The 18,178-nt window shown below is 53.8% G+C and overlaps 1 protein-coding gene across 8 annotated transcripts in view; it reads right to left on the bottom strand.

The window, feature by feature from the left end:
- Positions 1–2,886: 2,886 nt before the first annotated feature.
- Positions 2,887–18,178, bottom strand: part of TRAK2 (trafficking kinesin protein 2) — a 74,705-nt gene continuing 59,413 nt past the window's right edge. For 7 of the 8 annotated variants that reach the window (XM_029069140.2, XM_029069147.2, XM_029069141.2 and 4 more), the window contains 8 exons: positions 17,636–17,710; positions 16,189–16,326; positions 14,091–14,170; positions 12,234–12,443; positions 11,383–11,681; positions 8,129–8,392; positions 7,083–7,182; positions 2,887–5,730 (listed from right to left, as the gene is read on the bottom strand). In XM_029069140.2, coding sequence (XP_028924973.1) covers positions 5,085–5,730; positions 7,083–7,182; positions 8,129–8,392; positions 11,383–11,681; positions 12,234–12,443; positions 14,091–14,170; positions 16,189–16,326; positions 17,636–17,710 — 1,812 coding nt within the window. In that variant the 3' untranslated portion in view covers positions 2,887–5,084. The remainder of the gene's footprint in view (positions 5,731–7,082; positions 7,183–8,128; positions 8,393–11,382; positions 11,682–12,233; positions 12,444–14,090; positions 14,171–16,188; positions 16,327–17,635; positions 17,711–18,178) is intronic. The other variant, XM_029069144.2, reaches the window with a different exon arrangement.

Here is an 18,178-nt window from a genome sequence, read left to right as displayed (position 1 = left end):
TAAAGAATAAGATACACCTGCCAGGGAGAAGGTGGATGTTGGGTTGCTCTGAGCAAGAAGGAAAGGATACATTGGGGAAAGCCTTCTGCAGCTTCGCTTTTCCTACCGTCCTGATGCCCTGCCGTCACCTCACACTTAACATGTTCAAAACAGAACTCCTCATTTCCCATCCAAACCCTGTCCTTCCCTGACTTTCCATCACTGTAGAAAGCACCATCACTAACTTCCCGTATGACAAGCCCGTAACCTCGGTGTTATCCTTGACTCCTCTCTCTCATTCAACCCACATATTCAATCGTTCACTAAATCTTGGGGATTCAACCTCCGCATCGCTAAAATCCATCCTTTCCTCTCCATCTCAAGTGTTACGGCTTTAATCCAAGACCTTATCCTATCTCGCCTTGAGTACCTTATCAGCCCCCTTGCTAAGCTCCCTGTCTCCTGTCTCTCCCCACTCCGTTTCATACTTAAGTCTGCTGCCCAGATGGCTTTTCTACAAAAACGTTCAGTCCATGTTTCTCCACTCAAGAGCCTCCAGTAGTTGCCCAACCACCTCCGCATCAGAGAAACCCCTTACCATTGGCTTTAAGGCACTCGATCACCTTGTCCCCTCCTGCCTCACCTTTACTCTACTAGAACCTAACCCGCACACTCCAACTCCACGTGGAGAGGGATTGTGTCTATCTACCCTGTCACATTTTTTTCATGGTGTTTAAGTGCCGGGCACTGTCCTGAGCACTGGGGTGGATACAAAGCGATCAGGTTGGATCCAGTCCGTGTCCCACGTAGGGCTCACAGTCTTAATCCTCATTTTTCTAGATGAGGTAACTGAGGCACAAAGAAGTGACTTGCCTAAGGTCTCACAGCAGAACGAGTGGCAGAGCTGGGTTTAGAACCCAGATCCTTCTGAGCCCCAGGCCTGTGCTCTGTCCACTAAGCCACGCTGCTTCACTGTACTCAAGGAAATTGTTTTCTTCCTTAGTAGAGTGCAGTATAGCATACAAGGGCTCGCTAATAATGATGGCATTTGTTAAGCGCTTACTATGCGCCAAGCACTGTTCTAAGCGTTAGGAATACCACTGTTGGAAAGGCTGAGGATCAAAGTGCTCAAGATGTACTCACCCAAGGGCATAGGACTTGCAGAAGGGAAGGGTAACGAGGGGCAATAATAATGAGAATTATGGTGTTTAAGTGCTTACTTGGAGCCAAACACTACTCTAAGCACTAGGGGTAGACACAAGATAATCAGGCCCCACAAGGGGCTCGCAGTCCAAGTAGGAGAGAGGCCAGATATTTGAATCTCCTTTTCGCCGATGAGGGAACGGAGGCCCAGAGAAGTGAAGCGGCCAGGGTCACACAGCAGTATGTGGAGGAACGGGGACTAGAACTCAGGTCCTCCGGCTCCCCGACCTGGGCTCTTTCCTGTGGCCCCACTGCTTGTCAATCCTAGCTTCTGGGAAGAAGGCAGGTTGTGCCGGCTGAAAGAAGGGTCTACTGGGACAGGGCCACGGTGGGAGGCAGCAGGTCGACCTGTCCCCCAAAAGAGATGGCTCGGTCACCTCCGGCCAGTTACCGAAAAACCCCACGACTGCCGGCCCACCCTTACTGTAGATCGTGAAGAGTTTGGTTTCTCCGACCAACCCAGGCAACAAATCCAACCTGCCCTCCCTGTGGGCTCCCAACAAATCGGCCAGTCAGTAAGTCAGTTACTGACAGCTTACTGTGTGCAGAGAACGGTACTAAGTGCTTGGGAGAGTCCAACATAAGACACATTCCCTGCCCAAGGCAAGCTTACTGTCTAGAGTGGGAGACAGATTTTAATATGAATGAATTATTGATGCGGGCAGAAGTGCTGCGGGGCTGGGAGGGGGGAATGAATAAAGGGAGCAAGTCAGGGTGACGCGGAAGGGAGGTGGAGAAGAGGAAAAGATGATGTTGGTATTTGTTAAGTGCTTACTATGTGCAGAGCACTGCTCTAAGAGCTGGGGGCGATACAGGGTCATCGGGTTGTCCCACGTGAGGCTCACAGTTAATCCCAGCGTGGCTCAGTGGAAAAGAGCACGGGTTTTGGAGTCAGAGGTCACGGGTTCAAACCCCGGCTCTGCCACTTGTCAGCTGTGTGACTTTGGGCAAGTCACTTCACTTCTCGGTGCCTCAGTTCCCTCATCTGTAAAATGGGGATTAAGACTGTGAGCCCCACGTGGGACAACCTGATTCCCGTGTCTACCCAGCGCTTAGAACAGTGCTCGGCACATAGTAAGCGCTTAACAAATACCAACATTATTAATCCTCATTTTACAGATGAGGTCACTGAGGCACAGAGAAGTTAAGCGACTTGCCAACAGTCACAAAGCTGACAAGTGGCAGAGCCGGGATTCGAACCCATGACCTCTGATTCCCAAGCCCGGGTTCTTTCCACTGAGCCACGCTGAGGGCTTAGTCAGGGAAGGGCAGAAAGGGCAGCTGCAAAACTCCCATTTACCCCTTCTCCGCATTGGGCGCCGTTAGCAGCGTCAGACGCCAGCAGGAAGACAGCAGAACCAAGCACTGACATTTCCTTTACCAAAAAACCCAAACAAAAATAAACAGACCAAAAAAGCAGCGATTCTGGAGACACAAATCCAGAACCTCTGAGCTCCTGCTGGAACTTCAATAGACCCATCGTATTTCTTGAGTCCTTACTGGGTGTGGAACACTGTACAAAGCACTTGGGAGAGTACAACGTAAGGGTTGGTAGACGTGTTCCCTGCCCACGACGAGCTTACAGTCTAGAGAAACCTTGATATCTACGCGGTTGGCAAAAGGGGATGGTTTTCATCAGAGGCTTGTCCCGAGGCTAATCCACTGCCAGAGGAAAGCGCGAAACAACAATTGGCAAGACGCACGGCTATTCAATTCCAATTTATTTAATACTGAACGTGTCAAAAATCTATTTCACCAACAGTTTACATAAAATTGTCACTAGTTTGATTCTTTGTGCTCTTCTCTAGCTTCAGGACTTCCCTCCCTCCGTGGCTTCCCGTGTCTCTGTTTCTCAGAAACTCCGGGCCTTCAATCGGTCGGGAAACATTCTAGAAATCCCCTTTCCTGTGCCCGACTCCGCCAGACTTTGAAAGCCTGCCCGGTTGCTTACATCCTACAAGATCCGACGCAGCTTCCTCCAGGAAGCCTTCCATCCCTTTGGTCATTTCGACGGGATGATTAGAGTTCTCCCCGGCCAAGAAGGGGCCTTGGGATTCCCTGCCCGTCCCTGGCCTCGGCCCCGCAGCACGAGGGTACTGTGGGGGAGGACCGGAGAGGTTGCTGTGTTTAGAAAAGTTTTGGCAGCGAAACTGTATAAAAACTGCACCCGAGGCAAGGCTGGTGAGACGAGCCGGACCTAAGAGCCTCTGCCTACTGAGGGCAGGGCGAGGGTTACGAAAAGCCTCGCGTGCCAATCCGCCCGTCCCCCTCACCCCGGAAGCTTCAATCTCCCCGGTGGGCTTGGCCCGGCCCCATCGCGGGGAGGGCCCGGTTCCCCGGCTGACCGTCCCAGCCCAGAGCGGGCGCCGGAACATCTGTCTGTTCAGGTCACAGAGCAGGTCTGGCCCCGAGACGAAGAGACAGAGAGGCGGAGGGAGAGAGGCGAGTCGCCCGCCAGCTAACCTCATTAGAACCCGCGGCAGGAGAGCCGGCCATCCCAGACAGCGGCCCCTTCCTCCTCCCTCGCTGTGGAGTGGTTTTGAACTCTCTGGATTGAAGCGGCCCAGATGGGAGCCAGGAATCAGGACGTGCCCCCCCAGGAGGCTCAGAGAGAGGGGGCAGTTGCCATCGGTTAGGCCCCGGCCCCCTGCCCTTTTATACCCTGGAAGCGGGCGGACCTCCCCCGAGGGCTGCCCCCCGCCCCCTCCCAAGAACACACCTCCCCCCCGCCCACAAGATGGGAGGGAGAAGGGAAACGACTCAGACACCCGCGGCTTCTCCCAACCTGCCGTGTGTGTGATTCTGTGTGTGTGTTTGTGTGAATGCCTCATCCTTCTCCAGCAGAATCCCAACCCAAACCTAACGCGGGTGGCTGTATCTCCCCGCCCTTTATTCCGTTACCACAGCTAAATGGGCCTGAGGAGTTTCTGTGCAAATAGAGATCTCTGTTCAATAAAAATACGCCTAACACGCTTTACAAAACAAGTTTTCATCACCACTAAATGTTTCCGTTTTAAATAACGGACAACGGATTGCACTTCTTGGGGCCCCAGGCGGCCTCCAGGGATTTTGAGAACCTCCAATGGTGCCGGGCCCCTTGGCCATTGCACTGACCTACTAAAGACACAATTGTGGCCGGGGATTTCTGGGGCTCCAATTCTCCGCCCGATTCCTCCTCCCTTTCGTCAGAAGGAGGACGCCCCCCCGCCCCCGAACCGAGCGCTGGTTTACTCGCTCCGTGTCAAAACCAAAAGTCTCCAAAATGAGAATCTCGATCGTGTCTGGGTCTCGCTTGCTGCTCTTTTCGGAACCGGGGGGCGGGCCAGGAGAGGAGTCTAATCCTTTTGGGTCTCGGTTGTCCCCACCTCACCCGGCTCCCAGCTGATTGTGCATCCGAGTATTCGAAGGGGAAAAGCAGTCTCCCTCCCTTCGGCCTGCACCGCACCTCTAACCACATAGCTGCCCAAGAGCCGCTCTAAGAGCCATTCGAGGCTGGGCCCTTCCTCCCGCCCCACCGCCCGGGAGGGGCTTCCCCGCTACAGGGGTGGCGACGGGACGGGGCCACTAGCCCCGGGGGGATTGACGGTACTCTTTAACACTCCAGGAGGCTGATGGCCTTTCTTGTACCTTGCAGTTTCCAGTGGAACCGAGGAAACGGTAAAAAAGCCAGCATGACGCTCCATTCGTTCCTTCGCCTCTTCCCGTCCGCCCCCCCCGCCGCAGTATCCACACCCTCCTCGCCCCATCGAGCTCCTCTCCCGGCTCTCCGTCTCCCCTTCTTTCACACGCACAAGCCCTCGGCAGCTCTGGCTCTCCCTCAGGCTAATCCGCGTCCGAGTCCGAGCGTCCATCCGTCCTCCAGCCGTTCTCGGGCGGCCGGCGGGACCAGATCTGCCCGACCCTCAGTCCTCCTTCAGGGGGTCCATCTTGGGGGAGGGCGCGCAGGCCGGGGCCCCGAGCGCCCCCAGTAGGACCGGGAGGCTCTGGTTCCTCCTCAGGCCGCCCAGGAGGTTGCCCCCGGAGGTCAACAAGACGGCAGAGTCCGGCCTGGGCAAGCCGACCTTGGCCGGCGGCCCCTCCCCGCCGGCCCCCGGCCGGGCGATGCCCAGTCTCTTCAGCCTTTCCACCAGGTGCCCCTTACTGCGGCTGACGTCGGAGGCGGTCCGGGTGGGCCGCGGCCCGTACAGCTCCCGCAGGAAGCTCTCCGCCGGCCGCGAGGCCAGGAAGTTCTCGCAGGGGGGCACCCGGGGCTCGAAGGGCCCGGGCGAAGGGCAAGGAGATCGGGACGGGGAATTGGGCGGGGTGGCGGGGGGCAGGAGGAGGGGAGGGGGCCGTGGGGAGGCGGGGCCGGGGCGCACCCGGGCCGAGATGCCCCGCTCTTGCAGGAGCTGGGCCAAGCTCACGGTGCTGCTAAAGGTGGACGTGGAATCTCCGCGGCGGCTGAGGGACTGGCCCCCGCCCAGCTGGAAGGCCGCGGCCGGGGGACCCGCGGCTGGGCCGGCCGGACCGCCGCCGCCTCCTCCTGACATCGGCGTCCCGCACACGGAGCTGAAAGAGAAGCAGCCTGGCCTAGAGCGCTCCGAAGAATACGTAGAACACTGTACTAAGTGCTTGGGAGAGTAAAATATAACACTGTGACTGACACGTGCCCCGCCCACAATGAGTTTACAGTCTAGACGGGGAGACAGACATAAATATAAATTAAAAAATGACAGATATGGACATAAGTCTCATGAGGCTGGGTGGTGGTGGTGGGGGATGAATAATAATAATGTCGGTATTTGTTAAGCGCTTACTACGTGCAAAGCACCGTTCCAAGCGCTGGGGCACCGTTCTAAGCGCTGGATAAAGGCAGCACGTCAGGGGGACGCAGAAGGGAGTGGTATTAACATAGGTTCTAATCCCGGCTCCACCACTTCTCTGCTGTGTGACCTTGGACAAGCCACTTAACTTCTCTGTGCCTCCGTTACCTCATCTGGAAAATGGGGATTAAGACTGAGAGCCCCACGAGGGACAACCTGATGACTTTGTAATAATGTTGGTATTTGTTAAGCGCTTACTACGTGCAGAGCACTGTTCTAAGCGCTGGGGTAGATACAGGGTAACCAGGTTGTCCCACATGGGGCTCCCGGTCTTCATCCCCGTTTTACAGATGAGGGAACTGAGGCCCAGAGAAGTGAAGTGACTTGCCCACAGTCACACAGCTGACAAGGGGCAGAGTCGGGATTCCAAACCATGACCTCTGACTCCCAAGCCCGGGCTCTTGCCACTGAGCCACGCTGCTTCTCTTGTACCTACCCCAACGCTTAGTGCTTGGCACCTAGTAAGCGCTTAACAAATACCATAACTGTCTTCTAGACTGTGAGCCATTGTTGGGTAGGGATTGTCTCTATCTTTTGTCTAAGTGTACTTTCCAAGTGCTTAGGACAGTGCTCTGCACAGAGTAAGCGCTCAATAAATACGATTGGATGAATGAACACCCTTTTAGCTGTTAATAACAGAATCATCCACCCTGTATTGGGTCTTCTGGCCTGTGGTCTGTCAGGTGGAGAGGCTCTCTTCGGGGCGCCTCCGGAGTAAAGGGGCGTCGAGTCTGCTCACCGGTGGGGAGGCTCCCTTCTGAGTGCACCCCAAGTACGGCGGGGTGATGTAGCCATAAAAGTTATCCTTGTGCCAAACGAGGGGCTCAGGGTTTTTTTTTTCCCTGCTAGAGGGGGGAATGTTGCAGGAGCTCTCGGCCTGAGGTGATGGGCTTTCTCACAGCAGTACGGATGAGGAGCCCGAGCCTCAGAGAGGTTACGTGACTTGCCCGAAGTCACGCAGCAAGTAGTCGGCAGAGTTGGGACTAGAACCCGGGTCCCCCGAGGGCTGAGGTCACAGGCATCCAGGGAGGCTCTTACCTGGGAGTGACCTGAGTGACGTCGGAAGGGTGCAGGATCCGACAGGTGGTGAAAGTGAATGTGGAGTTCGTGGAGGACAGGCACTTCCCGGGGTTCACGGCTGCAAGGCAGAGGGGATACAGTTTAGCGAAGACACCACGAAACCCACGACTGGATGGGAGAGGTGGGCGGGATGGGGTTCTCGTGACGGTGCTCTACACACACAAAGCGCTCCACGGAGATCCCTGACTGGCTAACCGATCTCTCACAAGACCCCGGAGGCAAGAAGGGAGGGCGATTCTGGAGACTACTACGCCAGGCAACGGCCGCCCACCGGGCCCGGCCCACCGGGTTGTCGGTGGGAACCGCCGGTCAATAAGTACTACAGCAGGAGGTCCGGACAGGAGAGCTTTTCCAATCAAGAAGATATCCTGAACGTGTGCTAGGACTGCCTCTTCTAACTTTGGCTAAAGGCATTCTGGGCTCTCTCGCTCCTGACGGGTCCAACGCTTGGCTTTTTGATCTCGCGGAGAACTCCGACCTACCCCTCGGGCTCAACCCCACGCCGACCGCCAGCCTGAAATCAGAGCGGACATCGTGCCGAAGTTCTGGCATTGCCGGCTCACTCCCACCTCCCCGGCTAGTAGCCCGTCCTCCCCCTACCGGAGGCCGAGCCCCCCTCCTCCGGCAGAGTGCTGCTTCGGGGCCGGTTACGGTCTGAAAAGCCCAGAGCGATTCTGACCCCCAGCGACGACCTTTCCCGCTTTTAGCTTTACGACCCCGATTTCAAGGCGAGCGGCTCCGGGCCGGGGGTTGGGCGAGGGGAGAAGGACCCAACCCACCCGCCCACCCTCTCACCGCGCTGGCCGGAACGGACACTGACGGACGCCCCGCTACGGGACGCGGGGGGGGGGGAGGACCATCACCACCCTCTTAATTCATACAACCCCCACCCCAGGCTGCCGAATCCCACGCGGGGATGTGTTACGGACGGCCGAGGGCCGTATGTGTGTGTCGAGGGGGGCGACCGCCCGGACGACGGGCAGCGGCCCCTCTCGCCCTCTTACCGGTGAGTGGCGCTGTGGTCGCCGCCCCCGAAGTACCAGGAGGGAGGAAGATGCCCACGGGAGCCTCCCCGCCCGGGAAAGACGGCTGCACCCGAAACGTTATCCCCCCGGCCTCCTCGTGGTCCTCCTCCGGGTCGGACAGGCGGTAGAGGGCTCTCTCGGGCGGGAGGGCGGAGCCTTTGGTCAGGACGCCGGGCCGGGCGTCGAGGATGGTCGCCAGGTTCGGCCGGGCCAGCTGCTGCCACTGGTGGAGAGTCTGAGAGCCTGAGCCGGGGAGAGGGAGGCCGGAGGGGTCACGGCACGGCAGAGAAATCGGGGACCGCCGCGGGGGGCGAGGGAGGTCCAGGGGAACTGCCAAAGTCCGGACACCATATTTGCGGCCCTCCCCTCTGAGCCCTGCTAACTGTCGGCGCCCCAGACTGAGCTTCGGGGACTGTACAATAATAATGGTATTTAAGAAACGTTTGCTTCGTCCAGAGCACTGTTCTAAGCGTTGGAAAAGAGCTTAGAGGTGCGAATTAGACAAGCAAATTCGTGAACCGTTCCATAATCCTTTCCTCTAGATTGAAGCTTGTTGTGGACATTTTTTTTTAAAATGGCATTTGTTAAGCGTTTACTCTGTGCCAGGCACTATACTAAGTGCTGGGGTAGATACAAGCTACTCGGGGTGGACCCAGTCCCCGTCCCGCAGGGGACTCGCAGTCTTCATCTCCATTTTATGATGTAACTGAGGCACAGAGATGTGGAGTGACTTGCCCAGAGGAACCCACAGACAGGTGGCGGAGCTGGGATTAGAACCCATGACCTTCTGGGTCCCGGGTACGGGATCCACCCACGAGGCCGTGCTGCTTCTCAACTCTGTGTCTACCGACTATGCCGTACCGTATTGTCCCAAACACTTAGGACAGTGCTTTGCCCACAGCAGACGCTCAATACACAGCCACTGACTGAACTAGACACGGACCCCGTCCCTGGAAGGGCTCACAATCGATGTCTACAGAAGGAGAAGGTGGACTGGAGGCAGACGCACCAGGAGCAGTGAAATCCTAAAATATTAAAATGGCATGGGAGCCTTAGAAGAGGAAATCTGGAACCCAGGTTAGAGCAGTTGGGGACTCCTCCACTGAAGAGGTGGAAGAAAGGACTGACTTCAAAAAGCCACCTTATTTCCTGCCACGCCAAACTCGGCAGCTTCCTCAAGCTCAGGTAAGGGGCGCAAAGAACGGGAGCCCCCCGCATCCTGCCCGCAGCACTTAAAAGGGGGTGCGCTTCTTCCTACCTGTAATTGATTTTAGTGTATAATAATGATAATAATGGCATTTGTTAAGCGCTTACTATGTGCCGAGCACTCTTCTAAGCACTGGGGTAAATACAAGCTAAAAGGTTGGACACAGTCCGTCTGTGTCCTGCAGGAAACTCACAGTCTTCATCCCCATTTTACAGATGAGAGAACTGAGGCCCAGAGAAGTGAAGTGACTAGCCCAAGATCACGCAGTAGCTAAGTGGCGGAACCAGGGTTAGAACCCACATCTTCAGACGCCCACGCCTGTGTTCTCGCTTCTCTAGTGCAGAGATTTGAAGCGAACGATCGCCCCAACTAGACTGTGACCTCCCTGAGGGCAGGGCTTGTGTCTACCAAATTTACTGTCCTCTCCAGAGCCTTTAATAATAATGTTGGGATTTGTTGATCGCTTCCTATGTGCAGAGCGCTGTTCTAAGCGCTGGGGTAAATACAGAGTAATCAGGTTGTCCCACGTGAGGCTCACAGTTAATCCCCATTTTACAGATGAGGTAACTGAGGCACGGAGAATAATGTTGGTATTTGTTAAGCGTTGACTATGTGCAGAGCACTGTTCTAAGCGCTGGGGTAAATACGAGGTAATCAAGTTGTCCCACGTGAGGCTCACAGTTAATCCCCATTTTACAGATGAGGTCACTGAGGCACAGAGAAGTGAAGTGACTTGCCCACAGTCACAGAGCTGACAAATGGCAGAGCCGGGATTTGAACCCATGACTTCTGACTTCTAAGCCCGGGCTCTTTCCACTGAGCCACGCTGCTTCTCTAAGTGAAGTGACTTGCCCACAGTCAGCTGACAAGTGGCAGAGCCGGGAGTCCAACCCATGACCTCTGACTCCGAAGCCCAGGCTCTTTCCACTGAGCCACGCCGCTTCCCCTATAATACAGTGCTCTGCACCTAGAACAGGCTCGATAAATACCACTGACCGAATCCAAATGGATTTCTTAACAAGATGGTAGGAGGCGAAGTAAGGGAGCGTTAGAGTAGAGCAGTAGGGAAACAGCACGGCCTAGTGGAAAGGTCACGGGCCTAGGAGTCAGAGGACCTGGATTTTAATTCCGGCTCTGTCACCTGCCTCTTGTGTGACCTTGGGCCAGTCACTTCACTCACCTCAAGTATAAAACAGGGATTAAGAGTGAGACCCCTACGTGGGACAGGGACTGTGTCCAACCTGATTATCTTGTACCTACCCCAGTGCTTAGTACTGGGCTTGGCACACATTAAGTGCTTTCAAGTACAATAATAATAATACTAATAAGCGTAGGAGAATCTTTTATCTCCCAAGTACACTTTCTTCTTGAATGAAAAAAGGTTCTCAATCCTTTCTCCCAAAAACTTAGTACGGCGCCTTGTAGTCAACGGTCACCCCATAATTATCATCGATCGACTCCGACGAAGCAGTGTGAGCTCGTGTTAAGAGCACGGGCCTGGGAGTCGGAAGGAACTGGGTTCTAGTCCCGGTTCCACCACTCGTCCGCCTGTGTGACCGTGGGCAAGTCACTTCACTTTCTCTGTGTCTCAGTTACCTCATCTGGAAAACGGGGATTGAGACCGTGAACCCCATGTGGGACAGGGACTGTGTCCAATTTGATTAGCTGGTATCTATCCCAGCTCTTAGTACAGCGCTTGGAACACGGTAGAAACAAGTGGAACTTAGTGGAAAGAAACGGGCCTGGGAGTCAGAAGGACCTGGGTTCCAATCCCAGCTCTACCAATTGTCTGCTGGGTGACCCCGGGCAAGTCGTTTCACTTCTCTGGGCCTCAGTTCCCTCATCTGTAAAATGGGGATGAAGACTGAGACCCATGTGGGACAGGGACGGTGTCCAAGCTGATTAGTTTCTATCTATTCCAGGGGTTAGTTCAGCGCCCGGCACGTAGTAAACGCCTAACAAATATTATTTAAACACAAAACAACCACCCCACCTCCCCCAGCCAGGCCTGCTGCCCCAGTCTTACCTTCCAGGGGTTTGACGATCTGGAGCTTCTCGGGCACAAAGGCCCGCAGGCAGCTGGAGCCGGCGCTCAGGTCCGTGAGCTCCCACCGGAAGGTGCCCGGGGAGGCGAAGCTGGGCGGGGGGCTGCGGGAGCCCCCCGCCTCCTCCTCCTCCCCGTCCCCCAAGTGCCGCAGCTGGTGGTCCCAGGCCTCGGCGAAGAACCGCCTCTCGCTCAGGTCGTTCTGCCGTCGCAGGCGGAGGCGGTGCAGAGCCGTAGCTAGGTCGCCGTCGGACCCCGGCGGGTCCCCCTTCCGCTCGTCCCTGAGGGAGACACACGATCGGGCTGGACCCGACGCTGCCCCGCCCCTCTTCCCCCGAGCCCGGAGAGGAGGGCCGCCCCCCGCCCCCTCACCCATTTAGGTGACTCTCAGGGTCTCTCGCTCTGCTCTCCGTCCAACCCTCTCTCGGTCTGTCTAGCCCCACGGCTTCCTCCGCACCCCCCGTCCCACCCCAACCCGCTTCTCGACTCTTTACCGTCGGGGGCATCCATGGAGTCTTCCACGGAGACTTCAATGGTCTCTTCCTAGAGTGGCTAGAGCCTGGACCTGGGAGCCCCAAGGACCTGGGTTCTAATCCCAGCTCCACCACTGGTCTGCTATGCGACTTTGGATGAGTCGCTTCGCTTCTCTGGGACTCAGTTATCTCACCTTTAAAACAGGGATTAAGACTTTGAGCTCCACATGGGACAGGGACTGTGTCTGACGCGATTGCCTTGTATCTTCCCCAGGGCTTAGAAGAGTGCTTGGCACATAGTAAGCACTTTACAACTACCCCATTTTACTAGTAACAGGAGCGCCTGCTGGAATTTCCTACTTGGGAATCTCCTCCTCTCCCGAGTTGTTCCCGGGGCCCGGCTGGGTGGGGCTGGCGGAGTGCGTCAGGCTGGACTGGAAGGGCCTCGCGGTCATGACGACGCCGGAACGGTTCGACCCCGGGATGGGCTGCAGAGCGGGGAACGAGGCCGAGCGCCCGAGGGTGTCATTAGCGACTTTCACCGTATCAAACACTCGCTTCTGCTGGCCTCTGGAGAGAGAGAAAAAGGGCGGACGTCAGCCCGCGGGGCTTTTCAAGGAGCCGGAGGGGAGCCGGACCGCCCTCATCCTACAGACAAATATGGTGCGGCGCAGCCTAGAGGAAACAGCCCGGGCCTGAGAGTCGGCAGACCCGAGTTCTAATCCCAGCTCAGCCACCTCTGCTGTGTGACACTGGGCAAGTCACTTCTCTGGGCCTCAGTTGCCTCATTTGAAAACTGGGGATTAAGACTGTGATCCTCATGTGGGACAGGGACTGTGTCCAACTTGATTAGCTTGTTTCTGCCCCAGTGCTGACTACAGTGCCTGGCACAGAGTAAGCGCTTAAATACCATTAAAAAGAAATGATTAGGATCAAGGCCCCGACTGTCAATCACCCAAAGCCACAGACCAACCAGGAGGCACCCACGAGAAGGTGCGTCCTGGCTCCCTGAGCTCCACTAGCCCAACCTCTTTCGGGTAACTGGGCAGAACAGCTTCCCCGATCCTCCCAATTCTGACCTTGCTACCAGGTCACATCACTGAATTGTACATTCCAAGTACTTAGTCCAGTGCTCTGCACAGAGTAAGCGCTCAATAAATACTACTGAATGAATGAATCATGTGAGTGCTTATAGGAAACGAGGTTTGGTGGTGGGGGCGAGGATCAGTTCACCAGGAAAACAGGAGACAGGTTGCCAAGTTGACATTTCTCAGGAAAACATTTACCCTCCAAAGAGAGGAGGCCTCTGAAAGAGAAGACACTGCAAGGGAGTGTTTAGCAACTCACTCCCCTTTCAAATCTCTAGACGGCACGTTATTTGTAGTCAAGGAACATGCCTACTAATTCTGTCATTTTGTAATCAACCAAGGGCATAGTATTGTGCTCTGCACAAAGTCAGCACTCAAGTACCAATGTTGGATTGATCTGGCTTGACAGAGCTCGCTCCACCTTTAAATCCCCTTCTGAAAACCCACTTTCTCCAGGAGGTCTTCCCTGATTAACATCCTTCGCCTTGAGTCACATTCCCACGGTTCCCTCCTCGGCTCTTCCGCACGCACAGACTTCTGTAGCGCCGGGGTTCCTATAAAGAGTGTGAGCTTCTTGTGTCTAGAACTGTGAGTTCCTTGTGGGCAGGGAACTCTTATATTGTACTCTCCCCAGCATCTAGCACAATGTTCTTCAAATAGTAAGTGCTCGATAAATACGGTCGATTGATATCGACTTACATACTTCAGAACTTACCTTATCCATTTCTCCCCTTTTCCTCATAACAGTAAAATATAACGTATTTGTCTTTCTATAAGCTCCTAGGGGACAGATATTGGCAGCTTTATCTCCACTGTCCTCTCCCTTGCACTTAGCACAATGCTTAGCTCAAAGCAGGAGCTCAATCAATACTACTGATCGATGAACGAGCTTTAAGTACTGTAAAGATTTTAGACTTCAGTTGGTTGGAGAGGAGGGAAAAAAAATCACAAAGAAAAAAATGAGGAAGCGACCTAGAAGGAATTCCTCCTAGAGAGTCAGATTACCATTCATCCTCTGGACCAGAGCAGAGAACACCAAGAAATAGTTTTTCTCCCCTCTCCAACCACCTCAGTTACGACTTCCAGATCGCACGATGAAGAGAGAGTATTGGGTGAGACCGGGACTTACTTCTGCTTGCAGAGAGGGGAGTCTTCATCCAAACTCCGCTCTTTCCGCATTGTTCCCTCGATCTCGGCTGCCAGAGATTCCTGAAGAGAAATTTGGCTTTCAAATTCTCTGGCTTGAAAGATTCCCGAGGAAACTCCTTCATAACACAGGAAGGTCAATTAGCCAAATCCAACCCCAGTCTACGTCATGAAACCCATCACTGGTTTTACCCCACATCCCTCTAAAAAACTTTTACAGGGGCTCTGAGGGAGACAGCGGGTGGTCCAGCCAAATCCAGCCAAACCACTTTCATACTGAATTTGAAGGGGAAGACTCTTTTTGAGAGGGGAGAGGGGAAGGCGCGTTGTGATATCTGCTGCGTATCTTTTAAAAGTGCTTAGAGTGGATTACCAAGGCCAGTGTTATGTTTTAGAATAAAGAGGTTCATTTAAAACCTCTTTGAGAAGCAGCGTGGCTCAGTGGAAAGAGCACGGGCTTTGGAGTCAGAGGTCATGAGTTCGAATCCCAGCTCTGCCACTTGTCTGCTGTGTGACCTTGGGCAAGTCACTTCACTTCTCTGTGCCTCAGTTCCCTCATCTGTCAAATGGGGATTAAGACTGTGAGCCCCACGTGGGACAACCTGATTCCCCTGTGTCTACCCCAGCGCTTAGAACAGTGCTCTGCACATAGTAAGCGCTTAACAAATACCAACATTATTGTTATTATTATTATTAAAAAAAATGAGTTTATAAGTCCTCCTCTGTTTATGAAAGGAAGTGTTAACCTATTTCCCAAGTATGTAAAAACAAGAGATGTCCCACTTTGAAGATAAAAATTCTATTTCCAGAGTGTGTAAAAGCAAGAGATGTCAGCATTAATGTACATACTTATACATATCCGCTCTGCACAAAGTAAGTGCTCAATAAATACGATTGAATGAATCTGCAATTCATTTATATTAATGTATGTCTCCCTACCCCCAGACTGTAAACTCACTGTGGACAGAGAATGTGTCTGTTTATTGTTGTATTTTACTCTTCCAAGAGCTTACTACAATGTTCTGCCCAGAGTAAATGCTCAATAAATATGATTGAATGAATGAATGAATGACCCACGTCAAAGATAAAAATCGTATTTCCAGAGGGGATAAAAACAAAAGTGATGTCCCATTTTGAAGATAAAAATTGGGGTTCATTCATTCAATAGTATTTATTGAGCGCTTACTATGTGCAGAGCACTGTACTAAGCGCTTGGGATGAACAAGTCGATGAACAAGTTCCGTTTCCAAAGTCTAAGCTGGGCCCTCGGAGGCCTGCTCATCGTGCAGGGGCTCTACTTCCCCTCCACCAGCCGAGCCTGGTGTCCACTCAGGCTTGTAGCCAGTTCGCTGGGTCTCTTTGCTGGACTCTGCACTGGTCGGTGATGCCTCCGGGTGCTCCGGGGCTCAGAGTGCCAAGGTGCCACCAGAGCCCAACTAAAATCTCCAATACTCAGAACGGCCAGGACTCCAAACGCCGGCAGGGCTTGTAGCGACGGGATGGAGGGGTGAAGTGGTTGACCATGTTGCCTGCCCACAATGAGCTTATAGTCAAGAGGGGGAGACAGACATTAAAATAAATGAAATTACAGCTTAGTACACAGGACAGAGTAAGTGCTCAATAAATACGAGTGAATGAATATGTAGACAAGTGCTATGGGGCTGGGAGCGGGGATGAATAAAGGGAGCAAGTCCGGGCAATGCAGAAGGGAGAGGGAGAAGAGGAAAAGCGGGGTTTAGTCTGGGAAGGCCTCTTGGAGGAGATGGGCCTTCAGTAAAACTTTGAAGGTAGGAGAGAGTCGTTGTCTATCGGATATGAAGAGGGAGGGCGTTCCAAGCCAGAGGCAGGACGTAGGCCAGAGGTCGGCGGCGAGGTAGATGAGATGGAGGGACAGTGAGAAGGTGGGCGTTAGAGGAGCAAAGTGGGTGGGCTGGGTTCCCAAATTAAAAGAGAAATAAATGGGTGGGCGGGAGGGGGACGTCAGATGGCGTCGGGGAAATCCCTACAAACCCCACAGGGTAGAGGGCCCATTCCCTTCACCCTGCCCTCCCCCGGGGGCGAGGAGAGGGGGTTGGTCTCACCACGGAAAAGGGTCCGCAGGCCGGCGGGCAGTGCAGGTGGACCGCGGGGCCAGAGTGGCTGCGGAGCTCTTTCACCTCTTCCCGGCACTCGTGCAGCATTCCCAGGCACTCCACGTTCCGGTCCTGCAGCTCATGGAGCTGAAACACAGGGAGGCCGGCCGGTCACCGGGGGCGGGGAGGGGAGGGCCAGCCCATCAGGACCCCCGCAGGACCCCCCCGGCCCCCACCCGTTCTCGCTGTGCCAGTGGAACCGGCTGCCATTGAAAAGAAAAAATAGAGATGCTTCCCAATGCTCCGAATTGGGAAGCAGCACGGCCTAATGGCAAGGGCGCGGGCTTGGGAGTCAGAGGACGTGGGTTCTAATCCTGGCTCTGCCACTCGTCTGCTGGGTGACCGTGGGCAAGCCACTTCATTTCTCTCTGTCTCAGTTACCTCACCTGGAATATGGGAATTAAGACTGTGAGCCCCATGTGGGACAAGGACTTTGTCCAATCTGATGACCTTGCATTTATTCCAGTGCTTAGAACAGTGCTCGGCACAAAGTAAGCGTTTAACAGATATAGTAATTATTATTAAAATCATTATTGTTATTATTAATCCCCACCTGGCCGAGAACTGCCAAAACTTTTCACTCTTGCATTAGATTTCGGAGTCCTAAAAGGAAATGTATTAGCTCCGTGAGTTATAGGATGTTAACGTTAAAAAAGAAGCTAACATTGGCCAATTCCAAGGTGAAGGGACTAGAGAGTTGGTTAATGAATCTCGGGGGTTTAATTTGTCTTACCAGAACTAGGTGTTGGTCTGGTTCTTTTCATTCTGGGTACAGAAAATCAATCTATACTCAATGACTAATCCCTCGAGTGTTTTGCCCTCCCCACTCCCTCAAACTGTTTTATGCCGATTCTCATAAGTCTAAAGAACGCGAACATGACGTACAATGTCGGGGGGGGGGGGGGGGGGGGGGGGGGGGCGTCTATGGAAATTAAAAATGCTTCTGCAACTCAACTGCTTATATTTCACACCTGCCGCATAGCTGGGGGAACTTTGGCACTCACTCCCCAGAAAAGAATTTCAATCCGCCTGTTTGCCTTGGTCCCACTGAGGGATCTGTAAGACCAGGGGGAATCTTTTGAAACTATTAACGAGAATGAGAAGCCTGGCCAGAAAACTCACCGATTCCTAGCGGATCCTTAAAATTCAATCCCCGGCTTTTCATGGTCGTACACCTCAGCCACAGACTTTTGAATTTAACCTTTCCCTCCAGGGGGAGGTGCTTTATTTTTATTTTGTTTTAACACAGCCTGCTTTGTATTAGCCTTCATTTTTCCCTCCCAGAGTCATCACCTGCCTCTTTGGGTCCAACCTGTCTTCATATAGTTTAGAGGAAATGCTGGTTCCCTCTCCTCTGCCCCTCGGGGCCGAGGGATACGGCGGAAAATCTCGTTACCTCCATGGTCAGCTGCCTCTGGGCATCTTTAGAAGCTTGCAGGTGAAGTCTGAGTTCCTCCTTTTCGATCACATGCTGGTGACGCACACACACACGAAAAGACACAACATATAACACGCCTCTGGAAAACTCCAGCTATTTTCCAGGTGCCCCCACCAGGTCCCCACTTAAGCACCCTCCTGGTGCACACTGTTTATGTCCGTCTCCCCCCCTTAGACTGTAAACTCTTTGAGGGTAGAGACCCTGCTTTACGTCCATTCTTTTCACCCAAGCCCTCAGTTCAATGCTTGGCACCCAGGAGATGCTCAATAAATACACTGAAGCGGGTGAAATCTTTGGTGGCCTAGCTCCATTTACTCTGAATTAGAGTGGCAAGAAGTGTCCCCTTGTGAAACTACTTCATAGATTACAAGTGTTGGCGCAGCAGCTCTCTGAGGTAATCGGGGGACAAATATTGCCCCGTTTAACCAAAAGAATAGCAGAAGCGGGGGAGAGGCTGATTCAGCTTCACACTTCACAGATAAATCCCCAGACCGAGCTTTC

This window comes from Ornithorhynchus anatinus, chromosome 7 (genome assembly GCF_004115215.2).
Source record: "Ornithorhynchus anatinus isolate Pmale09 chromosome 7, mOrnAna1.pri.v4, whole genome shotgun sequence".
Classification (NCBI taxonomy): domain Eukaryota; kingdom Metazoa; phylum Chordata; class Mammalia; order Monotremata; family Ornithorhynchidae; genus Ornithorhynchus; species Ornithorhynchus anatinus.
Note: the sequence above shows the minus strand (reverse complement) of the source record. Positions and strands in the feature narration are given on the sequence as shown.